The following is a 26,702-nucleotide window of genomic DNA, read 5'->3' as shown; positions in this document are numbered from 1 at the left end:
GAGGATCAAGCGATTTCCTCCTAATCCATTGTATTTAAGCCTTCTAGATCACATAAGAGCCTCTTGTGGCGCAGAGTGGTAAGGCAGCAGAAATGCTGTCTGAAGCTGTCTGCCCATGAGGCTGGGAGTTCAATCCCAGCAGCCGGCTCAAGGTTGACTCAGTCTTCCATCCTCCCAAGGTCGGTAAAATGAGTACCCAGCTTGCTGGGGGATAAATGGTAATGACTGGGGAAGGCACTGGCAAACCACCCCGTATTGAGTCTGCCATGAAAACGCTAGAGGGCATCACCCCAAGGCTCAGACATGACCCAGTGCTTGCACAGGGGATACCTTTACCTTTAGATCACATCATGAATCCTGGCAGTCAAGGCACTCCTAGAGTATCAGGATTTGGGCTACTAGCTTGGAGTACCCTATTTTCAGATAGTTAAGTGGACAGGGAATTGGTTAGAGAACCGCACTCAAGGAGTTGTTGTCAATGGTGTTTCATCAGACTGGAGAGAGGTGAGTAGCGGGGTACCTCAGGGCTCAGTGCTCGGCCCGGTACTTTTTAACATATTTATTAATTATCTAGATGAGGGGGTGGAGGGACTACTCATCAAGTTTGCAGATGACACCATATTGGGAGGACTGGCAAATACTCCGGAAGATAGAGACAGAGTTCAACGAGATCTGAACACAATGGAAAAATGGGCAAATGAGAACAAGATGCAATTTAATAAAGATAAATGTAAAGTCCTGCATCTGGGTCAGAAAAATGAAAAGCATACCTACTGGATGGGGGATACGCTTCTAGGTAACACTGTGTGTGAATGAGACCTTGGGGTACTTGTGGATTGTAAACTAAACATGAGCAGGCAGTGTGATGCAGTGGTAAAAAAGGCAAATGCCATTTTGGGCTGTATCAACAGGGGCATCACATCAAAATCACAAGATGTCATAGTCCCATTGTATACGGCACTGGTCAGAGTGCCGTATACTCCACACCTGGAGTACTGTGTGCAGTTCTGGAGGCCTCACTTCAGGGATGTAGATAAAATTGAAAGGGTACAGAGGAGAGCGACGAAGATAATCTGGGGTCAAGGGACCAAGCCCTATGAAGATAGGTTGAAGGACTTGGGAATGTTCAGCCTGGAGAAAAGGAGGTTGAGAGGGGACATGATAGCCCTCTTTAAGTATTTGAAAAGTTGTCACTTGGAGGAGGGCTGGATGCTGTTCCCATTGGCTGCAGAGGAGAGGACACACAGTAATGGGTTTAAACTACAAGTACAACGATATAGGCTAGATATCAGGAAAAAAATATTTCACAGTCAGAGTAGTTCAGCAGTGGAATAGGCTGCCTAAGGAGGTGGTGAGCTCCCAATGATTTTCAGATTGTCTCCTTCAGCATCATGATTGGCTCCACAGGACACTTCCTGCTTTTTGGCACACTTTGTCCTTGCTTGCCTCCAGAACAGATGTTGACAGAATAACAAACAACAACAGGTAGATCTCCCCTCTCCTCTTTCTATAGATAGTTGTTTCACGTCATAATAAAAACTAATAATCCTGGTGCTTTGCTCACTCTTGCATATTCAAACTCTGCCAACACCTTGAACTGAAAGTGACGGTCCAGATAAAGGTATCCGAGGTATTAATGGGACCTTAAGATAGGCTCCACTTTTAAAACATTCCAAGTTAGTGGCTTTCAAGAGTAGAAGGAAAAATCAAGTTAAGTCCCATGTTCCATTTCCTGTCATTGCAGCGTGAAGTGCCTGTGAAATTGTTTATTCCCCATGCCAACGTGGTAAATGTTTAAACAATGCAATATGTACATGTTTTACATAGATGACAAAAGGGCTTTTGATCCAAAGTGCACAGAACATCCAGATAATAAACAGCCTACACTGTTAATTTAACTGTAGCTAAAGCTCTTTGTGATAACCTACCTTTAAACACAGAACACAAAACTGGGCTCTTAAATGAAAAGGTAAGACAAACCCAGGAACCTGCCCTGTTAAATGCCCTGTTCATGCTCAAGGTTTCAGTTTGATATATAAAAAGAATTATTTGAAATGAAAGCAATATTTTTAATACCTTCACATAGTTTATTGAAGGGGCAATGCTGCCAAGAAAAGTTATTTCCATTATTTCATGATAAGCTTTCCTTGTTATTGGTAAAAACACATCATAGGTAAATATCTTCACATGAGGGTCAAGTAGTCATTCATTTCTGTACAAATACACATTATTTACACCACTGTTACATATATTTACAATGTCATGTATATATTATTCAATAATAATGTTGTTGCAGTACAATTACGAGACATGTCCCCAACTAATCTATGATTCTTTTTTGTTTAAGCAATGATGAAGGGGTCTTTCTTAGATAACTGAGGGATTACAATTGATTCAAATTGAAATAAACTGCATCAAAAACATGTATCAGATTTCAAAATGAATGCAGGTTTCTCCAGCACACTAGAATCAAATGGCCCTTGTTTGCAGATTAATAGCATTACTAAACCAAATTAGATTCTGATCGGTCGCTGAGAAGCATTTTGGTACACACAGCAATATGAGCATGTTAACTGGATGCTGCCCAACCTGCAGGGCACCCAACTGCACTCAAGATAGTCCAGCTCTCAGTTTTAACTGAAGTTAAAACAGCTTATATGGAATATGCAGTCCACTAGCACACTAGTTCAGATTCTATTGGGTTAAAATGCTTACCTAGGAGAGGGCTTGTTCTTTTCTGTCCTGTGTGTTTTCCAAGTTTGGGTTTCCAGGGGTCTGGGGCATGTTCTCAACCCAGCTCCTGTTCAGTGGACTCTTTCCCTAGCCCCACTCATTCGATGACAAATGAACAAGAACATCCTGCTCCCCAGACAAATTTTACATTTATGCAATTCATTCAGATGGCAGAATTTAGTTTACGAGGGCACAGTCCAATACCACTTTGCCAGTTCAACTGGGCAGGGAGTGAACTACAATGTTTTTGCATAGACTGGGCGCAGATGAAATGGCCAAGACTACGGGTCTGCCTTGGACCAGCTGTGAATTGATTGCCACCACCAGACCCCTCTGTGAATGAACAGCAGTTGCAATTCACCCAGTTTGGGTTGGAGCTGCATTGTTGGGGCAAGGGAGGAAAAACTCAAGCACTGTGCAAATTACTTACTTTTTCCATGGGCAAATCACATGCCTGGAGGTCCCCACCTAGGGAGGGGGTGCTTTGGCTCGGCTCAGCCGCCTTGGCAATCACAGAAGCCCGAGGCGACGCGGAGGAGGCCAGCTCCATGGAGAGGAGGGGCAGTGGTGGCACACCAGCCAGCGACTGCACACAGACGACTGCGCGTGGCTGGCAGCTAGTGCACTGCTGCCGCCCCTCCTCTCCACGCCATGCTGCCGGCCTCCTATGCACCACCTTGGGCTTCGGTGATCACCAAGGCAACCGAGCTGAAGTGCACATCCCAACTGAAGTCAGGTAAATGAAGCAGAGAAAGGAACTCCCCACTTACCTTTGAAAATCCAACAACACATCTACTTTGAACCTCCTTTCTGTATCTGAATTATATTAGTTACAACTGTTTTGAATATGGATTTCCCTCCCCTACCTGCTAATACCAATGTACAATACTGCTTAGTTTATGTGATCAATGTGTTTACTAAGAGAAACATCTTACATTAGACACCAAAATGTACTATACAGTGATGTCCTTTAAAGACAAATGTAAGCTAGGTAAAATACAATACGAACATTGACCTCTTGGTCTTAGTAGCACAGTAGCGTTTTAACTGCTCTGGGCAACCAATACACGGTAGCTTATTAATGCCAAATACTTCATGTATACATCTGCAGTACTACCATAATTCCAAAACATTAGGAGTACATTGCAATTCAGGTGGTTTCTCATGATTATGTCACAATGTCTTTCAGTGCAAATAATTTTATTTAGCAACACTGGATGTTGTCACTTAAGAATGGCAACGTGCTAGGAAGTAAGAGATTGTTCTTTTCAACACTATGGTGTTGGCTGGTCATTTTGACACGTCATTCTCTTCAGTAGTATTATTCCATTTCTTATTACTATAGTTTGAGAGGAATAAGTTTTCTATCTGAGCCAAGAATTCTTCTGCAATGAAGCTATTTGCCACATGATCCAAAGTCTTCCTCATACACTCCAACAGCTAGTTAATAGTTGAAAGACAATACAAAAAATACACATTGCTTAAATTATGTTTAAGAAGAAAGGCAACAAGAAGTCTATTGTGACTAGTCAGAACATTTTAGGGACTTGTTTACTATTATGATGCAGTTAAAGATTTCTCACCATCTACCCACAGCAACTAAAGTAATAGCTACTCTTCAGCAAACTACCTCTTTCTGCAGTCCAAATCTACCCTTCAATTGATTGCATAGGCGTTCATAGGTTATACTAAGTTCTGGTTCAATAATTACATGACACAAGTCTTATAATGGACCCTATTTGCATTATAGCTATGTATTCTACTGACTGTCAGGGTTAGTTATGGACCTAAGGTGCTTGCAACCAATGTCACTGTGAAGCAAAAAGACTCCCCAAAATAAATAAACCCTAGCAACTAAAGTCTTTTGCTTTTACTTCAGTTACTTACTGGATCCACTAAGGGTTCTCAGAATTCATAATTAAATTATCCACCTTGATAAAAGGCAATAATTTTCATTGCAAGTACTCTCCTCTGATAAGTGCTATGGAATAATTTGAAATTCTTACCTTCTGTAAGCAGGTCAGATCTGAATCTCTGTGGAAGATTTTGTCCATGGGCACCGAACTATTGAAAGAATGACGTCAATACTATTATCAGAGCATACAGAAATGTTTGAAAATTATGGAAAGGGTTCTGAAATACAAACTCCCACATACCTATGAGACATTCTGTATTTTTCAATGATCCATCGTGTTTTTTCTAATACTAATTCCCACTGAGGCTCTTCCAACATTTGTTGTGCTTCAAACTTGTATGGCAAGCCTGTAAACCATTAGAACACATCATAAAGTACACTGTCAAGTATACATACAACTTTTCCTTTGATCTGCAATCAATTCTTAAACTCTTATATTGTGGTCACAACAGCAGGAATATGAACACCTAAAGTTGGTCTATACTGTCAAGACCACTGGTACACGTAGCCAAGTAATAGGCAAGAATGGTTTATGTTCCAAAATCAAGGGTTTAGGGTGTGTGTGTGTTTTTTTAATATAAAAAAAACATTTAACCTTAGCCACAAACTTTCCACTGACAATGTCTGGAACTCTAACCAAGACCAAGATCTAATGAACTGAAGATTCCACATAGCAGTTCCCTATCTTATGGCAGATAGCTTCATAAACAGCGTCTGACATGGTTTGAGGCTTCATAATTCACAGAAAAAGTGATCATACCAGGCACACACAAATTATGTATTTAACTTTACTGTATTACTGTGTAAACTGTGGGACTGTCTGATCAAAATGCAGATTAGAAATATTTCAGAACACACAAATACTATTAAAAATAAAATGTAGATATTATTTGTGACATTTTAACATTTGCATTCTAACCTGAACAAAATAATTAATTTTCTATCTTTTTTAAAGCTTATCTGTTCCCATTTAATAAGATTAACTCATGGCTGAGGTTTTCCATGACTTATGCTTAACAAGTTATTCACATTCAGAAAAATTATTTCTTACATTTATAGCATTTCAGGTACACAGATAAGTCTTTCCATTGTTTCCCAATATAGGATGATTTGCACTGTAGGACAAATACTGTGGAAAGTAGTAGCAAGTAGTCATTGGGTTTGTACTGTGGAAAACAGTAGCAAGTACCCACGGGATTGGGAAACTAGCAGAACTAAGTCTCTATAGGCAATCAACCTTGAACTCACTTGGCATACTTCTCCAGCTAAATTAACTATTGCATACTATTGTTAATGATAATTGATACCACCATGGATATATTCCCTTGAGAGAACCTGGGTAGAGTGGGAGGAAAAGGAAATTACATAAAAGGGCAGGGTATGACCTAAGATCCTAAATCCCATTTCAAAGATCCAAACTGGATCTTTGAGTCCTATTGTGGAAAGTAGTACTGTTCTTAATATTCAGTAGAAAATGAACCCTCACAGTTCCACTGTACAGTTTTGTTTTTTCATGAGTAACAGAGTCACAAAAATGGGAAGTTCAAGGATTGTATATTTCCCATATATGTACACAGTAAATATCTTAACATTTAATTACAGAGATCGTTTGTCATTCAAGTACAGTGAACTTTTTGTATTTCGAAGTGTGATTTAAATTATGAAAAAAGGGTTACAATGATTAAGAATAGCTTGTAAAGATACTTACGGTAGGAACCATCAGAACTACACTCATCGCTGATTACCAAACATGTAATCTGGGAATATGGAAGTGGGTTATTTCGATTATAGGGACTTATGATCACTCCAACAAACATTGAGCCACCTCTGGAGAAGTAATTCTATATAAAGGAAAAATTCTCTTGTTAATCTCTTTCTAATGAAGGCTATGTAAAAAAAAATACAAATTTCCTTAAAACCCCATTTATACATTAAGATGGTACTTTATATTTGGTATTTCATTATTCAGATTAAAGTAACTGTCAATACAATTATTGGGTAATGTTTTGAGTTGTTGCAGCTTACACCTGTACTTATTTTCTCTTGCACAAAGGAAGGTCAAATTTCATATTTACCTGGTACTTAGCCTGTGTATCAATATCTCGTATTGAAGGATTAGGGTCAAATGCAGGATGGGAATGATACCACCCAATAATGTTGTAACCCCTAGCAGCAAGTGTCTCCGATGCCTGAGTCTGAGATACAGGATCCATCTCACATTGTAAGCCTGTACTGAGGCTATTGCATGGCTCTGCTGCACAAATCTGTAATGAACAAACAAAGAAGCCTATACAAATGCACTATAATTCAGCAATGATTTCATATTGATTTTAAGTACAATAAAATTAGTCTCTCCTTGAATACTAAATGGATTGAAGTCTTCTCTAGTATTCCCTAGAACCTTTAAATGCACAAATCTACCATGGTTGCAGCACAAGCATGCAGAGGTATCTACACTGTTCTCTCTGTGCAAGGATATTCAATGTACCAGGCCACAACAGGGAATATGGCCTGATACCGTATTTGTGACCATGAGCTCATATTAAAGAGTTATGCCACTTACTTCAACTATTCCATCAATTTCAGAATATCTTCCACCTAGTAGACCTATTACTTCTGCCATTGAAACATGGGCATGCTAAAAACAAGAAAAATATTACTTAGAATTCTTGGAGTTAGATAGTAAAAAACAATGTCTGATAGTCTCTCTTCAAACCCACTGTAACAGAAATTAATTATTAGATAAAGCCCAAGGTGCCAATTTGTACCCTTGCACCCAAGAGATTTTATAACTAACTGCATGCATTCACACCCCAGGAGGAGTCATAGCTCAGTGATACAGCACCTACTTTGCATGAAGACATTTCCAGGTTTAATCCCTGATATCTCAACTTAAAAGGGTAAGTAGTAAATGAAGTGGAAAGCTTCCACATAAGATCCTGGGTTGATACTCCCAGGCAAGAGTAGACAAGACTTGACAAACCAATGATCTAACAGTCTAAGGCAGCTTCATGTATTCAACACACACGCACTGTTAACCCACTTTTTAACCTAGTACATCATAACACGCCACCTAAAATCTGTCATATAGTGGAAGGAAATCTACTCAAATTTATCTCCAATTCTACCTAGGTCATGTTTACCTTCCATGCCATCAGCAGTAAAGTGTTGTCTAATACACAAAAAAGTATAAACATATGCTCAGGAGTGTTCTAAACCTGTATGGAATTTATCCTATCACTGACTTTACCAAGAAAGTTTTTAAGTTTCCTCTTGCACAGATAGTAGTTAGCATCACTAAAGCAAGTTTTAATTAAAATTTATTTTATCGGTGATCATAAGAATGAAAAATAATGTATTATGTATATGAAAGCAGAACTGGACTTGGGGGCATGGGGAGAGTCCTGTTTCTATCTCCCCCAACATAACTACCTGTCCCTAATCGGAAATACATGAAGATACAAACCAGTAAGTGAATTAAAGAAACAAACAAATCAAAGCTTTTCCATCTCACCATTCCATCCAATAAAGATTTCTAGATTTAGCATAACAGATTACATACTAACTGTGATATAATAAACAGCAGACAGCCAAAAAGAAAGCCAGGTTGCCTAGTCTAGAGAAAATAAAATTATTACTAAATGCCAATCATGGACGTGGAATAAACAGCACTTTTAATTTAAAAGTATTTCAAAGAAGAACAAGTTTGGCATATAGTGGGAAAAGAATATGGCAGATGTCCCTTCGAATGGAATCCTTCATTTGTCATTTACTCATCACAAACTTGCACTACTTGCACTTGTATAGCCCCTTCCAACTCTATGATTCTACACTAATCCTCCCTACTATTGTGTGAAGTAGCCAACAGGAAAATGTAACATTCTCCAAAAAATTGACAAACAATAAATGCTGGTAGCATCTTGGTCAAGGTAGTTAAATTTGCAATGTGAATGGGGATGAGTGGGTGGAAGGTCTGACCCAGAATTTAAAGTGTCACCCATTCTGAACAAAGTTGTACTTCCCTTGAAGGCACAGATGCATACTCCTGAGTGGATCCAGGACTACAGCTGGATAAGCAGGTGGCTGCTGTAGCCAACAGTATCTTTCACTAGATTCAATGGGTTAGCCAGCTGCAAGCTTTCCCAGACAGAAAAGATCTCATCACAGTGGTGCATGTCCTGGTTACAACAAGGTTGGATTATGTGGGGCTGCCCTTGAAAGATGTTCAAATACTTCAAATGGTACAGAATGCTGCAGCCAGGCAGCTGAATGGCGCAGGGTCCAATCTTGGCCCTCCTAAATTGGCTTCCAGTTTGTTTCTAGGCATAATTCAAGGTGTTGGTCCTGACATTCAAAGACCCATATGGTCTTTGAATCATTGGGATCATTATACCTGAAGGACCCTCATGACCCTGTCCAATCATTATGGTTACTTTCAGCACCAAAGCTCTGGAATTCCCTTCCTGGAAGGATTCATCTGTCCCCTTCTTTGTTTCATTTGGTATTCCCACGATGATCCCTCCTGCCTAAGCAATGTTTTATGTTTTGTATATGTTCTATTTTATGTTTCAGTTCTCTTTTTAAAATATTTTAGTTATTTCAATTAGATTTTTTTGGGAAGTGTATTTTAATGGTTTCAAAATGTAATTTTATCAAGTATGTTTTAAATTGTTAGCTGCTATGATGGCCACTGTAATGGCAGAAAGATAGGATATACATTTTCTAAAATAATATAAATAATATATGCTGGACTTTGTTTCTGGCATGGCTCACCACAGGCCCATAAAATGCAGTAATATATTGTAATATAACATAAAGATATCTGTGACAACCCACTTAGACTGAGATCTAAAGATTTTCTTAGGCTTATCATAATCAAAATGTTTCTAACTAGAAAGCAGGGAAAACAATCTGCAGAATTTCTATGGCAGAATTTTATAGATCTACCCCTTCTGGAAAAAGCAACATACTGGAACATACTACAGAGGTACAAGTCTCACTGGAAAAAGACAATAATGCTAGGAAAAGTTGAAGGCAATAGAAAAAGAGGAAGACCCAACAGGAGATAGATTGACTGAAAAGAGGAAGCTTTACTCTTCAGTTTGTAAGACTTGAGCAATGATGTTAAGGATTAATTCATCTCTTGTCACCAAAATTTGGAAGTGACTTGACAGTCTATAATGTACATAACAGACAGAGCAAAAGTAGACAACAGCACATTCGCAGCAACAATAAGACAAGAACACAATTTTGTTTGGCTTTCAGTCGAACATTCCATTTCTTTAAGCTCCAAAAACAGAGAAAATTGAAACCAGGGGGAAAGAATTTGATATTAACACTTACCAAATCCATAATCAGAAGTACCTCTGGTGCTATTGTTACTTGGAATGGCTCCTGAAAAGATAAAAATGATAAGGAAAGCTTGCTTAAGTAAACAAAAAGGTGTGCCCTGGCTACAACAAAATCATACTTACAGTTTTTTCTTCTGTGAAGGAGCAGCAAGGGATCAGTTGAAAGGGATCAAATGAACTATAAAAAGAAGAAAATTTATCTGAAAACTCAGAATTTATTGGAAGTCATGTTGTTTCTTCCCAGGTGGGTGATTGGTGGTGCAAAGTGTTGTTGAGCCACAGCCAACTTATAGTGAGCCCTTAGAATGTTCAAGACAAGAGATGAACAGAGATGCTTTGCCATGGCCGGCCTCTGCATCACCGCCCTAATACTCAATAGAGATTTCTCGCCCAAATACAGACCAAGGCCTACCCTGCTTAGATTCTGAGGTGTGATGAGATCAGGCTAGTCTGGGCCACTTAATTCTACTAGCTTAATTCTAGTAAATGCAAAGTTCTTTATCTCAGCAACTTATTCAAACATGTACATTTGTGTTAATATTAAACTAAATGGCAACAAAATTTTTCATTCAAACGTCATATTTAAATCTAAGCACACCCTTTAAATTCAATGGGCCTAAAACAGTTTAACTCTTTTAAAAAACTGTACTGTAAATTACACACACACACACTTGCCATCAAATCACAGCTGACTCATGGTGACCTGGTGGGATTTTCATGGCAAGAGATGTTCAGAAGTGGTTTGCCATTGCTTGCCTCTGTGTCACAACCCTGATACTCCTTAAAGACTCCCCATCCAAATACTAGCCAGGGTCAACCCTGCTTAGCTTCTGAGATCTGACGAGATCAGGCTAGCCTGGCATCCCCAGGTCAAGGCTAACCAATATTTACAACATACGTTGTTCTGATAAACAGCGTTCTTGCATAACGTCACAGAAGGAACAAGCACTACTTCTAACATAGATATTTAAAAATGTAAACCTTTTGCTGTGTCTTAGTCCTTTAGAAGGTTTTGGTGGTTTATGCTTTTCATCTTCTCGCCTCTTAGCTAACTCTTCAGCAGAGAGATGCTAAAAAGGAAAGCTTTATTAGGCAAACTGATCATAACATTAAGTCTACAATCCAACAAACCATTGAGCACATTTCAGCTCATTTGGATCAATGGGCATAAAGACACTGAAATGGGTTGGATGGAATGGCTGTCATGATTAGGACAATAAAATCAGAGTCCAGTAGCACCTTTAGGACAGTACAACAGGATTCTGCCAGGTACATGGTAACTGCAGGAATGCACTAGGACCCAAAGGGAGAGGGAATAAGACTCACCTGTTAGAAAACCTCCCCACTGACTATTCAGTGACTGTTTCTGAAAATTCCAGGAAAGCACACAACTTCAGCACCCTTCAAAACTGACATTTGTTGGCCAGTTCAGTCAGTCCTGTTTCCCTAGTTATTGCCTTGAGTTTCTGCCAAGACTATTAAGAATTGCCATGCTCGTGAGAGCAAAAGGTCTATCCAGTTTGTCAAGGCACTACAGCACCAGTTATGCCGGCATTTATTTATCACATGTGTATAATATTGCCAGATCATAAGATTGTGTGGCTAACAGGCAAGAGACGTTAAGAGACAGTTTGCCATGGCCTGCCTCCATGTCATGACTAGTACACCCTTCAAGTGCTAGCCAGGTCCGACCCTGCCTAGCTTTTGAGAGCCGACAAGATGAGGGTTGCCTGGACTATCCAAGGTCGGGTAGTTACACCAGTGTCTCAGTGGTTCTCAACCTGGGGGTCGGGACCCCTTTGGGGTTGAATGACCCCTTCACAGGGGTCATGGCAGGGGGAGCAGCTTGGGTGGGTGGAGGGGTGCCTCTACTGTTGCCACTCCTCCTGCAGGCGGAAAAGAGCAAGATCAGCATGGTGGGACAAGAGGCAGAATTGAACTGAGAAACCACGGGGGGGGGGAATAGTTTATATACAATCATGAACAATGGATCTTCACGCCATTTGTCAGTTTCGGTTCAATTTATGTGAAAGAACATAATTTTATGGTTGGGGTCACCACAACATGAGGAACCGTATTAAAGGGTCACGGCATTAGGAAGGTTGAGAACCACTACTCAATCCTATTGTATAATATATTCACCATCACTGTCCCTATCTTAAATACTTTAGTGCTACAACTGAAACCATACAAAGAAAGCATTTAAAGTATTTCACATAACAAAGGAATATATCAACTCCTGCCTTTTTAACTTACTACAATACAGAGGTACATAATTCTTAATAACCACCTTTCCAACAAAGTATAAATAACAAACCTTTTTGAAACTAGTTCTGTAGTGTTCAGCTAAACTTTAACAAAGTGAAAATACGTAGAATACAAGTAATAATTTTAATTAAAACATACATGATTTTCTATTAATAGCTAATGAGTTTTAGGCACAACAGCAGAATGAAATATGGAGAAGTCACACTCAACATTATGCAGAATTAGTGTTTTGCACAACCAGTATTTGTTTACATCATTTATTCTAGACATAGATAGAAATTAAATTTACTCTGCACAGAATGCGATTTGGCCTTACTAGAATATTCTAAACACCAAAAACATATGTATGAAGCATTACGTAGATTTATACGTTATGAAGTTTTCAGTATTATAGCAATAGCAATTTGGAGTCATATTACCTCAAACGTCTGTCCTTCCAAATCTCTGGCATCGCACCAGTTTCCCCAAGGGTCTCTGACACGCCGTCTCCTTGTACGCTACAGGAAGCAAAAATACATTACTCAAAGAGCACTCAATATGTTACACTCTCCCAACACCAATAGATTGGTGCTCCCTGGTCCAAGAGAGATACATCTGGCTTCAACCAGAGCCAGGGCAGTTTCAGTTCTGATCCCTACCTCGTGGAATGAGCTTCCAAATTGCTGAGAGTCTGTCAGAAGTGGCCCAGTTCTGCAGGACCTGCAAAACAGAGCTCTTCCGCCAGGCATTTAGTTGGGGCCAATGAACGTCCAGGCTACCACTGGGTGCCCTCCATATATTTATTACTCCCCCCAACCATGAATTCAGGCAATCACAAAAAAAGTAGAAATAATGTTACATCAACAGCACTGGAAGAGTCTTATTGCCTAATAGATGGCTTGACTGTTTTAACAGATTTGTAATTATTATTATGTTGTAATGTATGGTATTTTATTGTATGGTATTTTATTAATTCAATGGAAATGTACATCATGCAATGTTGGAAACTGCCCTGAGTCACTTTTAACCACTACACCACACTGGCTCTCTTAAAACCACTAAGGCATAACGCATGGGAAAATTCAGCTGGCAATCGCCATTATTGTAAGCCTATTATTATCCCCTGGACACAGCTATCTGATACTCCTTGTCTTTTGTTCACTCTTTGGACCATCAAGTATTTGGTCATTCCAGTCACACAATCTCGGCTTGGGAGCATACTGGCTATGATGCTGCCAGTATTTTCACTGCATAAATATAGCTCCGATTCTCCAATATTTTGCAGTATTTTTTATTTTATATATATACCACTGCTTTCAAATGTCTCGTGGTGATTTACAAGATCAATAAAATACAAAATCCCGTAAAATACCCCATTAAAACATAATAGAATAACAACATGACATAGCAAGATGGAGGACAGTAAAATATCAAGCCATTCCCCCATTCAGCATGGGTCAAACTCTCTCTCTACCTGGGAGCGAGGAACCCAGTTGGCCTCAATTTAAGAGGAACCTAGTTGGCCTCAATTTAATCATCTGCCTTCTGCCCCATGACCTTACAGGATCTTCAGAGACTTAAAGCCAGTTTCAGTCTTTGCCCCAGTTTCCCTCCATTCTAATATTTTCTGCAATTGGCCATCATGCAGCACTACTGTGCGTTCCTTTTCTTCCTTCTGCTGGAACTTCTTGGACACCAACCTTCTTCAGGACAGGGTTGCATGCTTTCATTTGCAACCTTCTTTTGTTCCCTTTTGTAAATATTATACAACTAGGAACAATCCAGATGTATGGGTTTACTCTTTATGTATGTGTGTGTGTACATGTTTGTTTGTTGAGCATACAATTCTCAGTGTGTGTCTTGCTTTCCTAATTCACCAGTTCTCCAGACAGACAGCTGGGTGCAGTACAGTGCAGTGGTTAAGAGTGGCAGCCTCTAATCTGGAGAGCGCCATTTGATTCCCCACTTCTCCACACATAGCCAGCTGGGTCACCTTGGGCCAGTCAATTCTGTTAGAGTTGTTCTCACAGACCAGTTCTGTCATAGCTCTCTCAGCCCTACCTATCTCACAGAATGTCTGTTGTGGGGAGAGGAAGAGAAGGAGACCGTAAGACATTGAGAATGCTTTGGGTAGTCAAAAGCAGGCTATAAAAACCAACTTCAGTTTTAGCTTCAGTTTTATTTCTGGGAATCTCCCCATTACCTTAGTGAAGAGCTACCCAATGGAGGAGCGAAATATACATCAGGCAATACAATTTTGCCCTGGAATATATGTGCATGTATGGTATGATATGCAAGGGGGACACTCAAAACATTGAGGACTATACACATATGGTCCATCTGGATAGTGTGTAAATTTGTGACTAAGATCCCAGGTTGACGAAATTTTGAATGTGCTGAAGTAAATCACCAGTGACTTATGTCTTGTGGTGAGCAATACATATAATTATACAATTAAATGAATGAATCAGCTGTAAGACTGCCACAAACAGTATAGTGGCTTGGGGGCATGGCACACAAGAAGCATTATCACCCTGAAGCAATGGCTAAGCAGAATGCTGACCAGCCCACTGAGAATAGCCTGGGGAAGAAAGCATGAATGATATGCTTTCATCCCAAAAGGAACAGAGGAGGGAAAAGATCAATACTTACTCTCCTTGCTTTCTTCTCACACTGAACATTTTCTTTCCCCATCTACTAATTCTTCTACCCCACTTATCTTTTTTATCCCTCTGCCCTCCAACGTTTTCCTTCCACCTAGCTGCTTTCACTGGCCACTTGCTTCTTTTCTACTTCAGAGATCCTTCTCATCCCCTGTGTTTTCTTCTCTGCTCTGTACCGCCTCACAGTTCCTGCTTCCCACCTCCATGTCATTCGATCCATATTTGGAGCATCATTTTAACAATTAAAATCCCCCCCCCCACTTCCTCTGCACAGTCCTTTTAATTCAGTCACAGTAACCTCCTTTTTATTTTTTCTGTACCCCTGGAGGTTTCCCTCAGGTTTGCTCATACAACTACCGTAAACTTAGGTGGCCCCACTGTGCAAATTCTTTATGGAAATTCACTGAATTTAAAATTTGTATGTATTTGCCAAACCTTATTTCTAGAAACAAAAAATAATTACTGTGTAAAATCATTACTACTGTATGTCCAGAATTTCCAAACATATTTAGACTAGAAAAGTCTTTAAGCAGAGAGAGAAAAATGTATTTTCATTTATCATCTCATCAATATGAAACTGTTGCTAGAAAAATTATGATAAAGGGAAGCAACTTTTGCAAGAACAAAAAATTACAATGGAAGCAATATTTTATTTAAAGAGAAAAGTGTTGTATCCACTGATGTTTATCTTACCACAGACTGTAGCCGTTGCACAAGCCGATATGCTTCTATAGTATCCTTTCCTTCTTTTGGTCGTATTTTGTCAGTTGACTGTGGTCTGTTATACAAAGCTTGCTCTAGAATAATGCACAAATGAAGTGACAATTAGCAGCTCATTCAGACCCAATCAAAACAGCAAATTCATGCTCATATTCATGAACAAATGTATTGAATTCTAACGGACAGGGATAAAAACTGAACATTAGACTAGCTTTTAGGTGGACAAAATTATTTCCTTCCCATTTTGTATAAATAACTTCTTTGTGTCTTCTTATGCCATTCCCCAGGAAAATTTTACAATGTTATTGATTACATAATTCTATATAAATATGTGTCACACTACCACAAAGTGCTCAGTCTCCTGGAATGCTTGAAGGCTATGGGGAGGAAACTAACAGGAGAAAGAAAAACAACCTGAAGGAGAACAAGGGACAAGACAATAAGAAAGTAGCAGAAGTAAAAAATTTAGAGCAGCACAATCTACTAGATTGTATTTCAGCATATTTAAGTTTTCATTCAGTTCAATAAAAAACTACTGAAACAAAACTCATTAAATCCCATGAACTCAGAAACTAGTAAGAAAATAAATTTGAAAAATATAAAGAAACACACAAATTAATGTATTCACCAAGAATTTCAACTAGGCCCATATTATGTAGTCTTCCCCACCTTCCCACCAGCCTCATTCTTATGGTCCAATTTAACACCATAGCTTGCTATGAGTTGCCCATGATGTGAATTGTTTTAAGGGCTCTTACCAAAATGTGAGGCACAATCATAATAGATATTTGAACAGATTACAGCTGCCTTCTTACCACAGCCAAAGTTAATTGCTCCTATTAATTCCAAGTACGTGTGTATCCGGCCTATGCAGTTTACATCACCACAGTTCTTCAAACCTGGGCGTACTGAAGTCTTGTTCAGGTACTTTGGTTTGATTCTTTCCCTATAATTAGGCCACAACAAATAAAAAAAGTTAAACACATAAATGATGTCTTAACTAGACTGTTAAGTTTTTTCATTATATTGTTATAAAAACAGAAGTTTCTTTACGCACAATATGCACAACACCATTATAGCTATTGTTATAAATTAATTTAATTCCAGACTCACTCATTAAATCACAAAATATCATATGTTATGATTTAGAATTGAGCAGACTTGCCTTTTTACATATACTTATTATTAATAAAATTTGTTTTGCAAGCTCTGCAGTGCCCCCCCCACGAACAAACGAACAAACCAGTAGATCAGCAACGACTTTCTGTAACAGGTTGAATGTTCTTAAAAAATGCTCATGAAAATAAAATACTTGAAAGAAGTGGGAATTAAATGCCATGCAGTGAGATTAGCCAGTACATTAAGTTATAAATCACTGCCTATTATTTAGGATACATTTTCAAAATAATCTGCAAACATAAGCAATTTTAGTTTAACATTACAGGAGCTAAGACAGTGGCATGCTTAAGATGCAATGAAAAACAATGGCTTGCTACTACATCACTCATTTCTCCTTCCCTTCATGTGACAGGGATTAGAAAGGTCCACAACAAGCCTTGTTTGCTTACATATGAACGGGCAAACTATGATGTGTTTTCTCCTGCCACCCAGAATTAAACCACTGCTTAGTTCCTGGTTTGCAGGAAAATAGCACAAACCTTTGCTTGTGGTTCAGACATATAGGCAAACTATGAATGCAACACAATTTTAAAGAATGTGGTGGCCAGTCTGTAACTTTTCAACAACTTTTGCCTTTCACTGTTGAAGAAATGCTAGTGGTCCCCATCAATGAAAGGGCAAAGAATCCAAGAAATAGGATCAAGAACAATGTTTGGCAATTTAGCCCCAAACCTATCGTCAAGGAGTCAGATTCCATTGGAAAGTCAAATCCCAAGAAGATGACAGGTGGTGCATCTTATCTTAACTGCTTTACAAAGCGAGTCCATTTTTTCCCTAGCAGCCACTTCCCCTCATTTCCTTTGTGTGCATGTCTAAAAGCTCAGGGAAGGCTTTCTTGCTAGGACAGAAAACACATGGCTTGTATTTCCTGTGTAACATCTGCAGGAAGAACTAAAGCATTTCCCTAGTAGAAAAATATGTGATAGTATATCAACATGACACTAAAAATATTTCTCGGCCAAGTTTCAACTTCAGATGTTACACAAATGCAAAAGGAAGAAGCAGTTCCGTGTAACATTCAAAGTGACCTCAAGATGTCTAGATGAACAGAGCACATCAGGAATTTACAAACCATGAGTTTTCACCCAGATTCACTCAGAAGATGGATCTCTGTAACTTGCTAAGACTCTTTTATTTCCTGGGCATCAGGCAAGGTTATGGAAAGCTCAGTCTCTATCCAAAAAATTATACATAAAGTTTCATTACATATTGTTTGTGCTGGTTCTGAATAACTGAATGCCCAAACTCTGATAAATTCCAGGTCTGACACTGGAATACTGACAGCATTTTTTATAATAATATTTTATTTTTAGCCCGTCCTCTCAGTGTTGCTCAGGGCAGGTAACATCACATAAAATATACAAAAGTTAAAAACATTATAATCTATATATAATCATGCTTTGTTACTAATGACAGTTGATAGGGGTAATTAACCAGTAGGCTCTAGGCTAAATCCAGCCTAACAACTCAAGCATTCAGGAAGAGTCATGGGGAGGGAAAGTGATCTCATAAATAAAGGTGTCTTACATTGGGCAAGACCACCAGACCATCCAGCTCAGTACCATCTATGCGGTCAACAGCTGCCTGAAGTCTCAGGTGTTTTATATCACCTACTGCCAGATGCTTTTTAAACTGGAATTCCAGGAATTGAATGCGTGACAATCTGCATGTCAAACAGATACTCTTCCACTGACCTAAAACTCAGCTAAATTTCTTTTTACACTTGATTAAACATTCATACACATGCTGTGCATATACAATATTTTTTCAACTGAAATTATTGAATCTTTTTCCAAAAATGCTTACCACTGATCTAAAATGTAGTTTCTAATTTTCAAGTAACGCTCAGGAGTTTTGGCCTGGCGTCCCACAAAAAATTCTGGTATTGCTTGCTTTTCTTCGTCTAGTATGACATTTTTATCCATTTCCACTTCTTGGTCAGGTGGCTTAAGCTCCTGTGCATCAATCTGATTCTCCTCTTCCACTTGATCAGAACAATGGAAAAGAATGCTGTTGTCAGCGAAGTCACCCTGCTCTCCATACTGCTCTGAATTAGAAAACCAGCTGGTACATTTGGGGTGATTTGATCTCACAAGTTCACAATCATCTTTTTCACAACATAATATTACACTTTTTGGATTTTCAATTTCACTGTGGTCTGGTTTTGTAATGTATCGTGTAGTAAGAACAGCTGGATCCAAAATGGGTTCTGCCCAACTTGTTTGTTCAGCTTGACTCTTTGGACTATCTAACAGCTCTGACTTCCCAGATTCTTGCTGAAGTGCATAAGAAAGCTGCTCATCCATCTCATCTGTAATATCTACTTCCTCATCATCTGATAGTTTTTCAATTTTCACTGCATTCAGATTAGGGTCTGCCCGACCTCTCAATTGAGTAGGTGCACATAACATGATTTTTCCTTTTTCTTCTTTCTCACTGCTAGTAAGAACTGGAGCGCTGAGGCACTGACGTTGTTCCATTTTCTGCAAGCCATCTGCTTTGGTCTTAACAGACAAGCACATAAAGAAACGTTAAGAATAATGGAATGATGTACAAAATTCAAAACAAAAGCTGCTCACCTTTAACCTCTCAACCATTCTGCCCTTGTGCAATTAAAAATCAGAAACTCAGTATTCAGAATTTAATCATATAAGTAACCTGTACTCAGAATTAGCATAATATTTAATAACAGCTTCTCTCAGTTTATTTTGATTATATGCAATAAATATATAGGAAGAAAAGTGCTTAAGAAACCTATACATCAAGTAAAGATCATCACGGTATTTCATAAATCCCAAATACCTTAGTCCATGGAAGATTACATAACAAAGATAACAGTATTGTGCACCAATGTTGATATTTACACAATAGTTACTGAGGAAACTCATAAACTTAGAGACCAACAAAATTTACAGGGTATGTATCTGACAAAGGGAGCACTGACTCTCCCAAAAATGTTGCTGGCCTCTAAGATGCTACTAGACTCAAATCTAAGTGTTCCACTGCAAACCAACATAGCTACCCTCTGATACAGAATTGTAGCCTATGTGTTAGCTAGCAATATGGTGACTATGAGAAGGAAATCAAGCACAAGAAAAATACCTTGAATTCTTACCCACTAGGAGCACCACCATTCCCTTCTAACAGCTAAAGGATCAAAAACAATAAGCTAAGTGCTCTAGTGGTCCCCAACCACCGGGCTGCAGCCCAGTGCTGGGCCGCGAAGGCCCCGGCACCGGGCTGCGCAGCTTCTTTTTGTGGGAGGGAGGGGAGCGGGAAGTGTGGCTGCCAGCACTGCACTTTTGCGCCATGTGCAGCCGCAAACGAGCATGCGCGGACCTGCCAGGCATGCGCATTTGCGGCCGCCTTCCCCCCACATCGGTCCACAGTCTAATAAAGGTTGCGGACCACTGCTCTAGAAAACTGGCCTAGAAGAGAACTCCACTGCTCCAGTACACCTAACTTACTTTTTCTTATGCCAAGTGCTACTGAGATCCATAAAGCAGCTAAAGAGCATAAAATGCATTCAGCAGAGCCTCTCTGCTTTTCTCCCAATTGAGAGGAGTTATAGGATCCATTCCGTCTTGGCCTGCAGGGGAATGAGAGCCTATTTTTATGGAACGTATTTTACCATGAAGCCTATTTCTAAAATTTTGAACATGAGTTAAACAATACAACTCATGTTCAAAGTTTTAAAAATAGGCTCCATAAAAATAGGTCCAGCAACAGGCTTTTTATGATAGAAAGCAGGTGAGTATAGGAACTGTTGAGAACTACTGGTGACTATAAACGGACAGAAACTACTCAAAAGGAGCAAGGGGATTAGCATGAACTGGAAATGAAGGACCCCCCCCCTACACACACACACACACACACACACACACACACACACGACTAGAATTAAAGAACAAAGATGAAAGGGACTTGCAGAGTTATAGAAGAATTTGATGATACCTACCAAGACCATAAAGTCACTTCTGGTTGGTGATAATCTTTTTAAAAAATAAAATGCATAACTAGGATATAAACATAAAAGGCCAGAAACTTGGGTGTGACCATTGATGCCTCCCTGACTATGGAGGCGCAGGTCAGGAAAGTAGCCAGCCAGGCATTTTTCCACCTTCGCCAAGCTCGGCTACTAGCGCCCTACCTGTCCCCCGAACACCTGGCCACTGGGATCCATGCAACGGTCACCTCCAGATTAGATTTCTGTAACTCGCTCTACGAGGGCCTATCCCTGTCTCTGATCCGGAAACTCCAGCTAGTACAAAATGCAGCTTCTAGGGTCCTCACCGGCACACCTTGGCGGGCCCACATCCAGCCTGTGCTGAGGCAGCTGCACTGGTTACCAATTGCTGTCCGGATCGGATCCGGTTCAAGGTTCTGGTTCTAACCTTTAAGGCTTTACGCGGGCTGGGACCCACATACCTGAGGGACTGCCTAGTGCCCTATGCCCCCTGCAGGGCTCTGCGCTCTGCGAGTGAGAATCTTCTGGTCGTTCCCGGCCCTAGGGAAGCACGCCTAGCCTCGACCAGGGCCAGGGCCTTTTCGGTCCTGGCCCCCACCTGGTGGAATGAGCTCCTGGGTGAGCTGCGGGCCCTGCGGGACCCTTCAACGTTCTGCAGGGCCTGCAAGACGGAGCTCTTCCACCAGGTCTATGGTTGAGGCTGGGGCTGCTGGGGTACATAGATTGCTCTCCCCCGGGCTTCTTGAACATCGTTGACCTCCTTCTCCTCCACCCCCCCTTTTTTAGGAATGGGGGTAGGAAGGGGATCTTATTATTGTGCCACCATGTTGTGACATTTTAAAGTCTTTTAATGGGAGTTTCAATGGGGTTTTTTAAGACACTGTAACCCGCCACGAGCCATTTGGGATTGGCGGGAAATAAATTGAAATAATAATAATAATAATAATAATAATAATAATAATAATAATAATAATAATAAAACAGTCTAAATAATTTTGAATATGTTGAGGTAATCTACAGTGCCATATACTTTTCTAACTCTATAGACTTAGAAGGGATAACTCTGCTTAGGATGGCATTTCCACTCCCTACAAGTACCCTGTTTTCAGAGAAACATCAAGGTTTGCTATGCTGCCATTCTGTTAAGTAAAAGTTGTTTCAAGCTTACCTTGTTCTTAAAATACTGCCTGGCATAGCTCTTTACCTGAAGAACATTGCGACTGCTAATCATCATGGCAATTTTTGTCCACCTTCTGCCAAACTTAGCCTAAGAGAAATGAAATATAATTTCAGCTCTGTATCCAGACCAACAGCCTTTTCAGAGAAGGATTCACATTTAATTTCAAAATATAATATGAGTCCAAATTTGTTAGCAGGTGTCTTCTTCTTTCTGGTTTTCTCAGGACACAACTATACAACATTTCTCCACCTGTTTCACAGTCATTCCTTCACTCTAAGGAATCCTGGGACATGTACTGAAGGACAGGAAAATACACCTGACAGATTATATATACATTTAGTAACCCTTCTTCAGCCAGAACAGTGATCAACGCTCAAAGTCTTAGTCACTAAATCAACTACAATAATCCAAAGTGGTGGCAAGGAGCCATGACTGTGATATTAGTACAAAAAGGTCAAGTACATAGGTATTCTCCCTCCCCCCCCCTACCATTATTTTTCTATATTTTTAAAGCAAATGTTATCCTGGGGCAACCCATTCTAGCTTTGTTTCACTTGTGAATCCTGACCCTGTAGCTAGCTGAAGACCAATTGTCTAGACAAATATTATATTCAGGTTTTTAATTAAAGGGGATACAAGCCTCCATTTACACCACAACAACTAAAGTAGCTCACTTTAGCCTCTTCATCCTCTGCCCCTCCCCATACAATTTTTTACTAGAGAAAATATACTTTGATATCAAGCTGAGACTCTTAAGAGCATGAAAAAGTGTTACACTCCTGGGAGAAAAATCCTATTGGGTAGATAAATACACGTTAAATATCATAAGTAAGAATTAATTATTCACTTCTTTGATAATTTTCCATATAAAATATTTTATTATTAAAGTTCCGTTATTTATGCTGCTTTTAAACAAAGAATTAATTCTCAACGTGGCCCCATCTGTGGATACTTAAATCCAGAGACTGGAGCCATAAACATCACATTTAACCTCTATAGATGCCAGATCTCCTTATAATTTTTCAAAAAGTCCTATATTATCAGAAAAATCTGAAATCTTAAAAAAAGGTGTGGGGATTATTTAATCTCACCTCCAGTAACAGAAACAGTTCCTGTGCCTTTAGGGTGATCTCAGTATCTACTGTGGGGTTTCCTAAGCAACCAATGCTATTGCCAGACTTCAACACTTGAAGGAGATCTTTGCTAATTACACGTATTTGATCCTCTAAGAAACTGTGAGCCTATGGCCAATGTATACTATTGGGTGATTGATAACATATAGTGAAAGGTTAAATACACTAACAGAATCAAGAGAGGTAATAAGCCACTGAAAAGGTGTTGACCTTGGAAATGGGCAATTTTTAATCTCGACCCTGTTAATTTTTTGTATGATGTACATAGGAACATAAAGAAGCACTAGAAGAGTTCATTAGAATCAGTTCAAAAAATATTTTTCACCATAACACCGTTTCCTTTGTCCTTCATTTGCTGATTTTTGTTCTTCATTTGCTGATTTGCTGATTTTTTAGAAGCAGCTCTTTCATCTCCATTGCGAGTTTGAGTTGGAGCAGGTTGCCCCACCTCTTCCTGCTCCCGTATGGGGGAACATTTGGCTGGTGTACCTCATCCACCCCAGATTTGTGCTCCCACACAGAAGCCGGGGCAGCTAAGTTCTCCTGTGCAGAAATGGTCTGAGTCTAGGATTTAATCAGTTTCTGTCCTCTTTGGATGCCCCAGAAGTTAGAAAGAAGGCTCTCATCTTGCTTAGATTCGATCAGGAGCTATTAAATTTATATGCCAAGATATGCTGTTCCCTTCTTATCTGTGGTTTTTCAGCCACTCCTTTTCCTTTATGCCACATTATTTTACCTTTTTAATAGCCCCACTTTTTCACCAACCATTCTTCCTACCTAGAACAGGTACCTTACCACTTGCAAAACAGTTAGGTCACTATGACAATATTCGTCACTCCCAGAGATTCTGCCCTTGTGACAGAGTTGTAACTGAAACTATCCCATTTCCTATTTAGTTGTCACCCTCTTCTATAAAAGCCAATTTCAGACTGCCTTTGTTAAAGCAGGTTTCCCTGCCACTCACTTAATTTCCATCTGCCATATCTTTTAGCTGGCAATAACAATGTTAACTTTGGCTATAGCAAAGTTCATATTTCATGCTCTTAGAATTAGGCAGGCACACATTAAAATAATCTCCGGACTTACATATTAGTGGGACTATAGATACTATTTGATTTGCCAAGGTTCTTAGGCATGCAGGTGATCTGATACTGGCACAGGAACAGGCTACCAACTAACTCACCGAAGCAGCCTGCATAATTTTCCCCGAGGAGAGGCAACCAGGAAGTGAAAGGAGAATGAAAGGAGGAAAAGCTGTATTGATTATAAGTGTCAGACTAGGATCTAGGAAATATAGATTCAAATCCCCACTCTGTCATGGAAGCTTGCTACATGGCCTTAGAAGACTCATCGTTTCTCTGCCTAAACTACTATAGTAATTGTGAAGATAAAATAGAAGAAGTGGGAATGATTTTGATAAGCTGCTTTGGGTCCCCACTGGCAATCAATGGGGTGACAGATGTCACAGCCAGATTGCCCTCACTGGGGGGAAAGGGGAGGTATAAATTAAGTAATTAATAAGCAAAGCTGAAATCTGGAGTGGCAAGAGAATGAAGCAGAGAAAGGTTAATACATACGGGAAAGTGTCAGGAAGAGAGAAAGAAAACATAGGGAAGGAGAAAATGAAGTGATCCCTGCAAGCCTTTGCCGATTCCTCATCTGTCAAGCAGAATTGTCTAATCTAAAATCTTTAATAATTTAACAATGTTATACATACCAGTCCTTGTTCAAATAATTCCTTTTCTTCTGAAGTCCACTTTAACGACACACTAGATTTTGTAGGAGAACGTACACTAGAAGAAAATATGACAAATGCTCTTCAGCTACATTAAAATACCCATACAAAAAGGAGCTATAACATTTCTTCACTACAATTAACATACATTTCAAAGTACTCAGAAACAGGGCATATACTTTTTTAGTCATTTGCCTTTCTGGAAAATAATCATGTTTCAAAATAACTTTTGTCTACTATTTATTTACTGCATTGTTCACACACTGTCATTTCTTTCACAGCTAGCAGTTTGGTTTGAAAGAAAACAGATACAGACAGTAAACTAATAGCAGCAATTCAGTTGTAGATTGGGGTGATTCTAAACTGACTCAGTACAGCCATTTAATGCTCAGACAGCAAGAACTTGAAGTTTATATTAATGATAAATTTATCCTATTTGCCAAGTCAACCCTGTACAAGAACTATCAGGAAACTATTCAAATTCTAAAGTATGAAAATTGGTACAAGCTCTTTCAAAATTCATCAATACAGCCTTACAAGTACATACGTGATTTTCCCATCCTTCTTGTGAGGACTGTAAAGTACAAAAAAACACAAATTCAAGTTCTCTTATGCCCATGTCTTTTAAAAATGCATACTTCCATTTTAAAACATTCAAAAGTACAGCAAGATGCAACTTTCATCCTTCAGAGCATATTACCTTTTAATGCACTTTTTATCACTTTCCTTCAAATCATTCCAAAGCCTTTCTGAAGATGATTTACTAGACAGATAGTATCTGAAAATTATTAAGGACAGTAGGTTGCATACGATTTGTGTCCCCTTCTCCAATAAATAATGTTATATTAAGGTTGCCCGCGCTCTCCGCAGGGCATGGGCAGCCTTGGAGGACAAGCTGATCCCTACCTCTATAGGGTCCTAGTCTGGACATCGTCAATAAATACCCTTCAGGGTGATGGAGGAGTTTTTGTAGATTTTGTAGATAGGATGGGGGAGTTTTTGTAAATTGCTTTCTGCAGATAGTTTCTGCCGCCAATATTGGTTATATGTATTGGGTTTTATGTGGTTTTTAATGTTTTTATTGTAAACTGCTACGAGCTGGCAGGGCTGGGAGTAGCAGTCAACAAATACAATTATTATAATAATTACAAATAAATAAACCATATGCAGTGCCAGTAGATGATGGTGGTGAAGGCAGACATCCTCCAAGTAGCCAGTTCTGAGCAGCAAAACAATGCTGGGGTTTGAGGACCTGCATTGGCTAATGGCCAATGGGCAGCTTCAACTAAGAAGCAGAAGCAGCAGACAAAATCACATCTCCTGCCTCTTGAGTTAGTTGAGCACCTATCATGAGTGGAAAGGACACCAAACAAAATTATTTCAACACTTGACTTTTAGAATTTAAAGCATAGTGCTCTCAGAAATATAACTCACTGGCATCCTTGATCTGTGAGTGATGGCCAGAGGAAAATCTCTAGATCACTAATGGTGATTAACTGACATGCTAATTATAAGTCTGCATTACAGAACTGTTTCTTACTAGGGCTGAAATTGTATTTTGTCAAATGGATAAATAAGGATACTCTTCTTCTAACAGCATCTTCTCAATTGCAGCTTTGTTCTCTTCACTAATTGTGTTATCAAGACTCCAAGGCTAGAAGAAAAATGTTTTTATTATATAATAATTCACAAAACCCGTGTTTTGCACAACAATCAACTCCATTGAAGTAAAATATTAATATTATTTAATGGCAAAAATTAATTAGAAGCATCTTTTTCAGTGAGCCAGAAATTTCGTGGCTGAACTGAGATTTGTAAGATCAACAAATCAGTAAATAAGATCTGCCTGAAAATCTTACTGTAAAGGAACACTATAAAT

General features: G+C 39.3%; 1 protein-coding gene across 3 annotated transcripts in view; it reads right to left on the bottom strand.

Moving 5' to 3' along the window:
- Window positions 1-2,064: 2,064 nt before the first annotated feature.
- MYSM1 (Myb like, SWIRM and MPN domains 1) overlaps window positions 2,065-26,702 on the bottom strand; it is a 28,230-nt gene continuing 3,592 nt past the window's right edge. For 2 of the 3 annotated variants that reach the window (XM_077333550.1, XM_077333552.1), the window contains exons 3-20: window positions 26,407-26,477; window positions 25,524-25,601; window positions 25,371-25,397; window positions 24,806-24,881; window positions 21,944-22,042; window positions 18,615-19,312; window positions 16,445-16,575; window positions 15,603-15,706; window positions 12,687-12,764; window positions 10,981-11,069; window positions 10,123-10,177; window positions 9,992-10,042; window positions 7,212-7,286; window positions 6,724-6,912; window positions 6,357-6,489; window positions 4,890-4,995; window positions 4,740-4,797; window positions 2,065-4,173 (exon numbers count right to left, since the gene is read on the bottom strand). In XM_077333550.1, the coding sequence (XP_077189665.1) occupies window positions 4,024-4,173; window positions 4,740-4,797; window positions 4,890-4,995; window positions 6,357-6,489; window positions 6,724-6,912; window positions 7,212-7,286; window positions 9,992-10,042; window positions 10,123-10,177; window positions 10,981-11,069; window positions 12,687-12,764; window positions 15,603-15,706; window positions 16,445-16,575; window positions 18,615-19,312; window positions 21,944-22,042; window positions 24,806-24,881; window positions 25,371-25,397; window positions 25,524-25,601; window positions 26,407-26,477 (2,268 nt within the window). In that variant the 3' untranslated portion in view covers window positions 2,065-4,023. The remainder of the gene's footprint in view (window positions 4,174-4,739; window positions 4,798-4,889; window positions 4,996-6,356; window positions 6,490-6,723; window positions 6,913-7,211; window positions 7,287-9,991; window positions 10,043-10,122; window positions 10,178-10,980; window positions 11,070-12,686; window positions 12,765-15,602; window positions 15,707-16,444; window positions 16,576-18,614; window positions 19,313-21,943; window positions 22,043-24,805; window positions 24,882-25,370; window positions 25,398-25,523; window positions 25,602-26,406; window positions 26,478-26,702) is intronic. The other variant, XM_077333553.1, reaches the window with a different exon arrangement.

The sequence above is a fragment of the Paroedura picta genome, chromosome 4 (genome assembly GCF_049243985.1).
Source record: "Paroedura picta isolate Pp20150507F chromosome 4, Ppicta_v3.0, whole genome shotgun sequence".
Lineage (NCBI taxonomy): Eukaryota > Metazoa > Chordata > Lepidosauria > Squamata > Gekkonidae > Paroedura > Paroedura picta.
The sequence above is the reverse complement of the archived record's forward strand: the minus strand, read 5'-3'. Positions and strand labels throughout refer to the sequence as shown.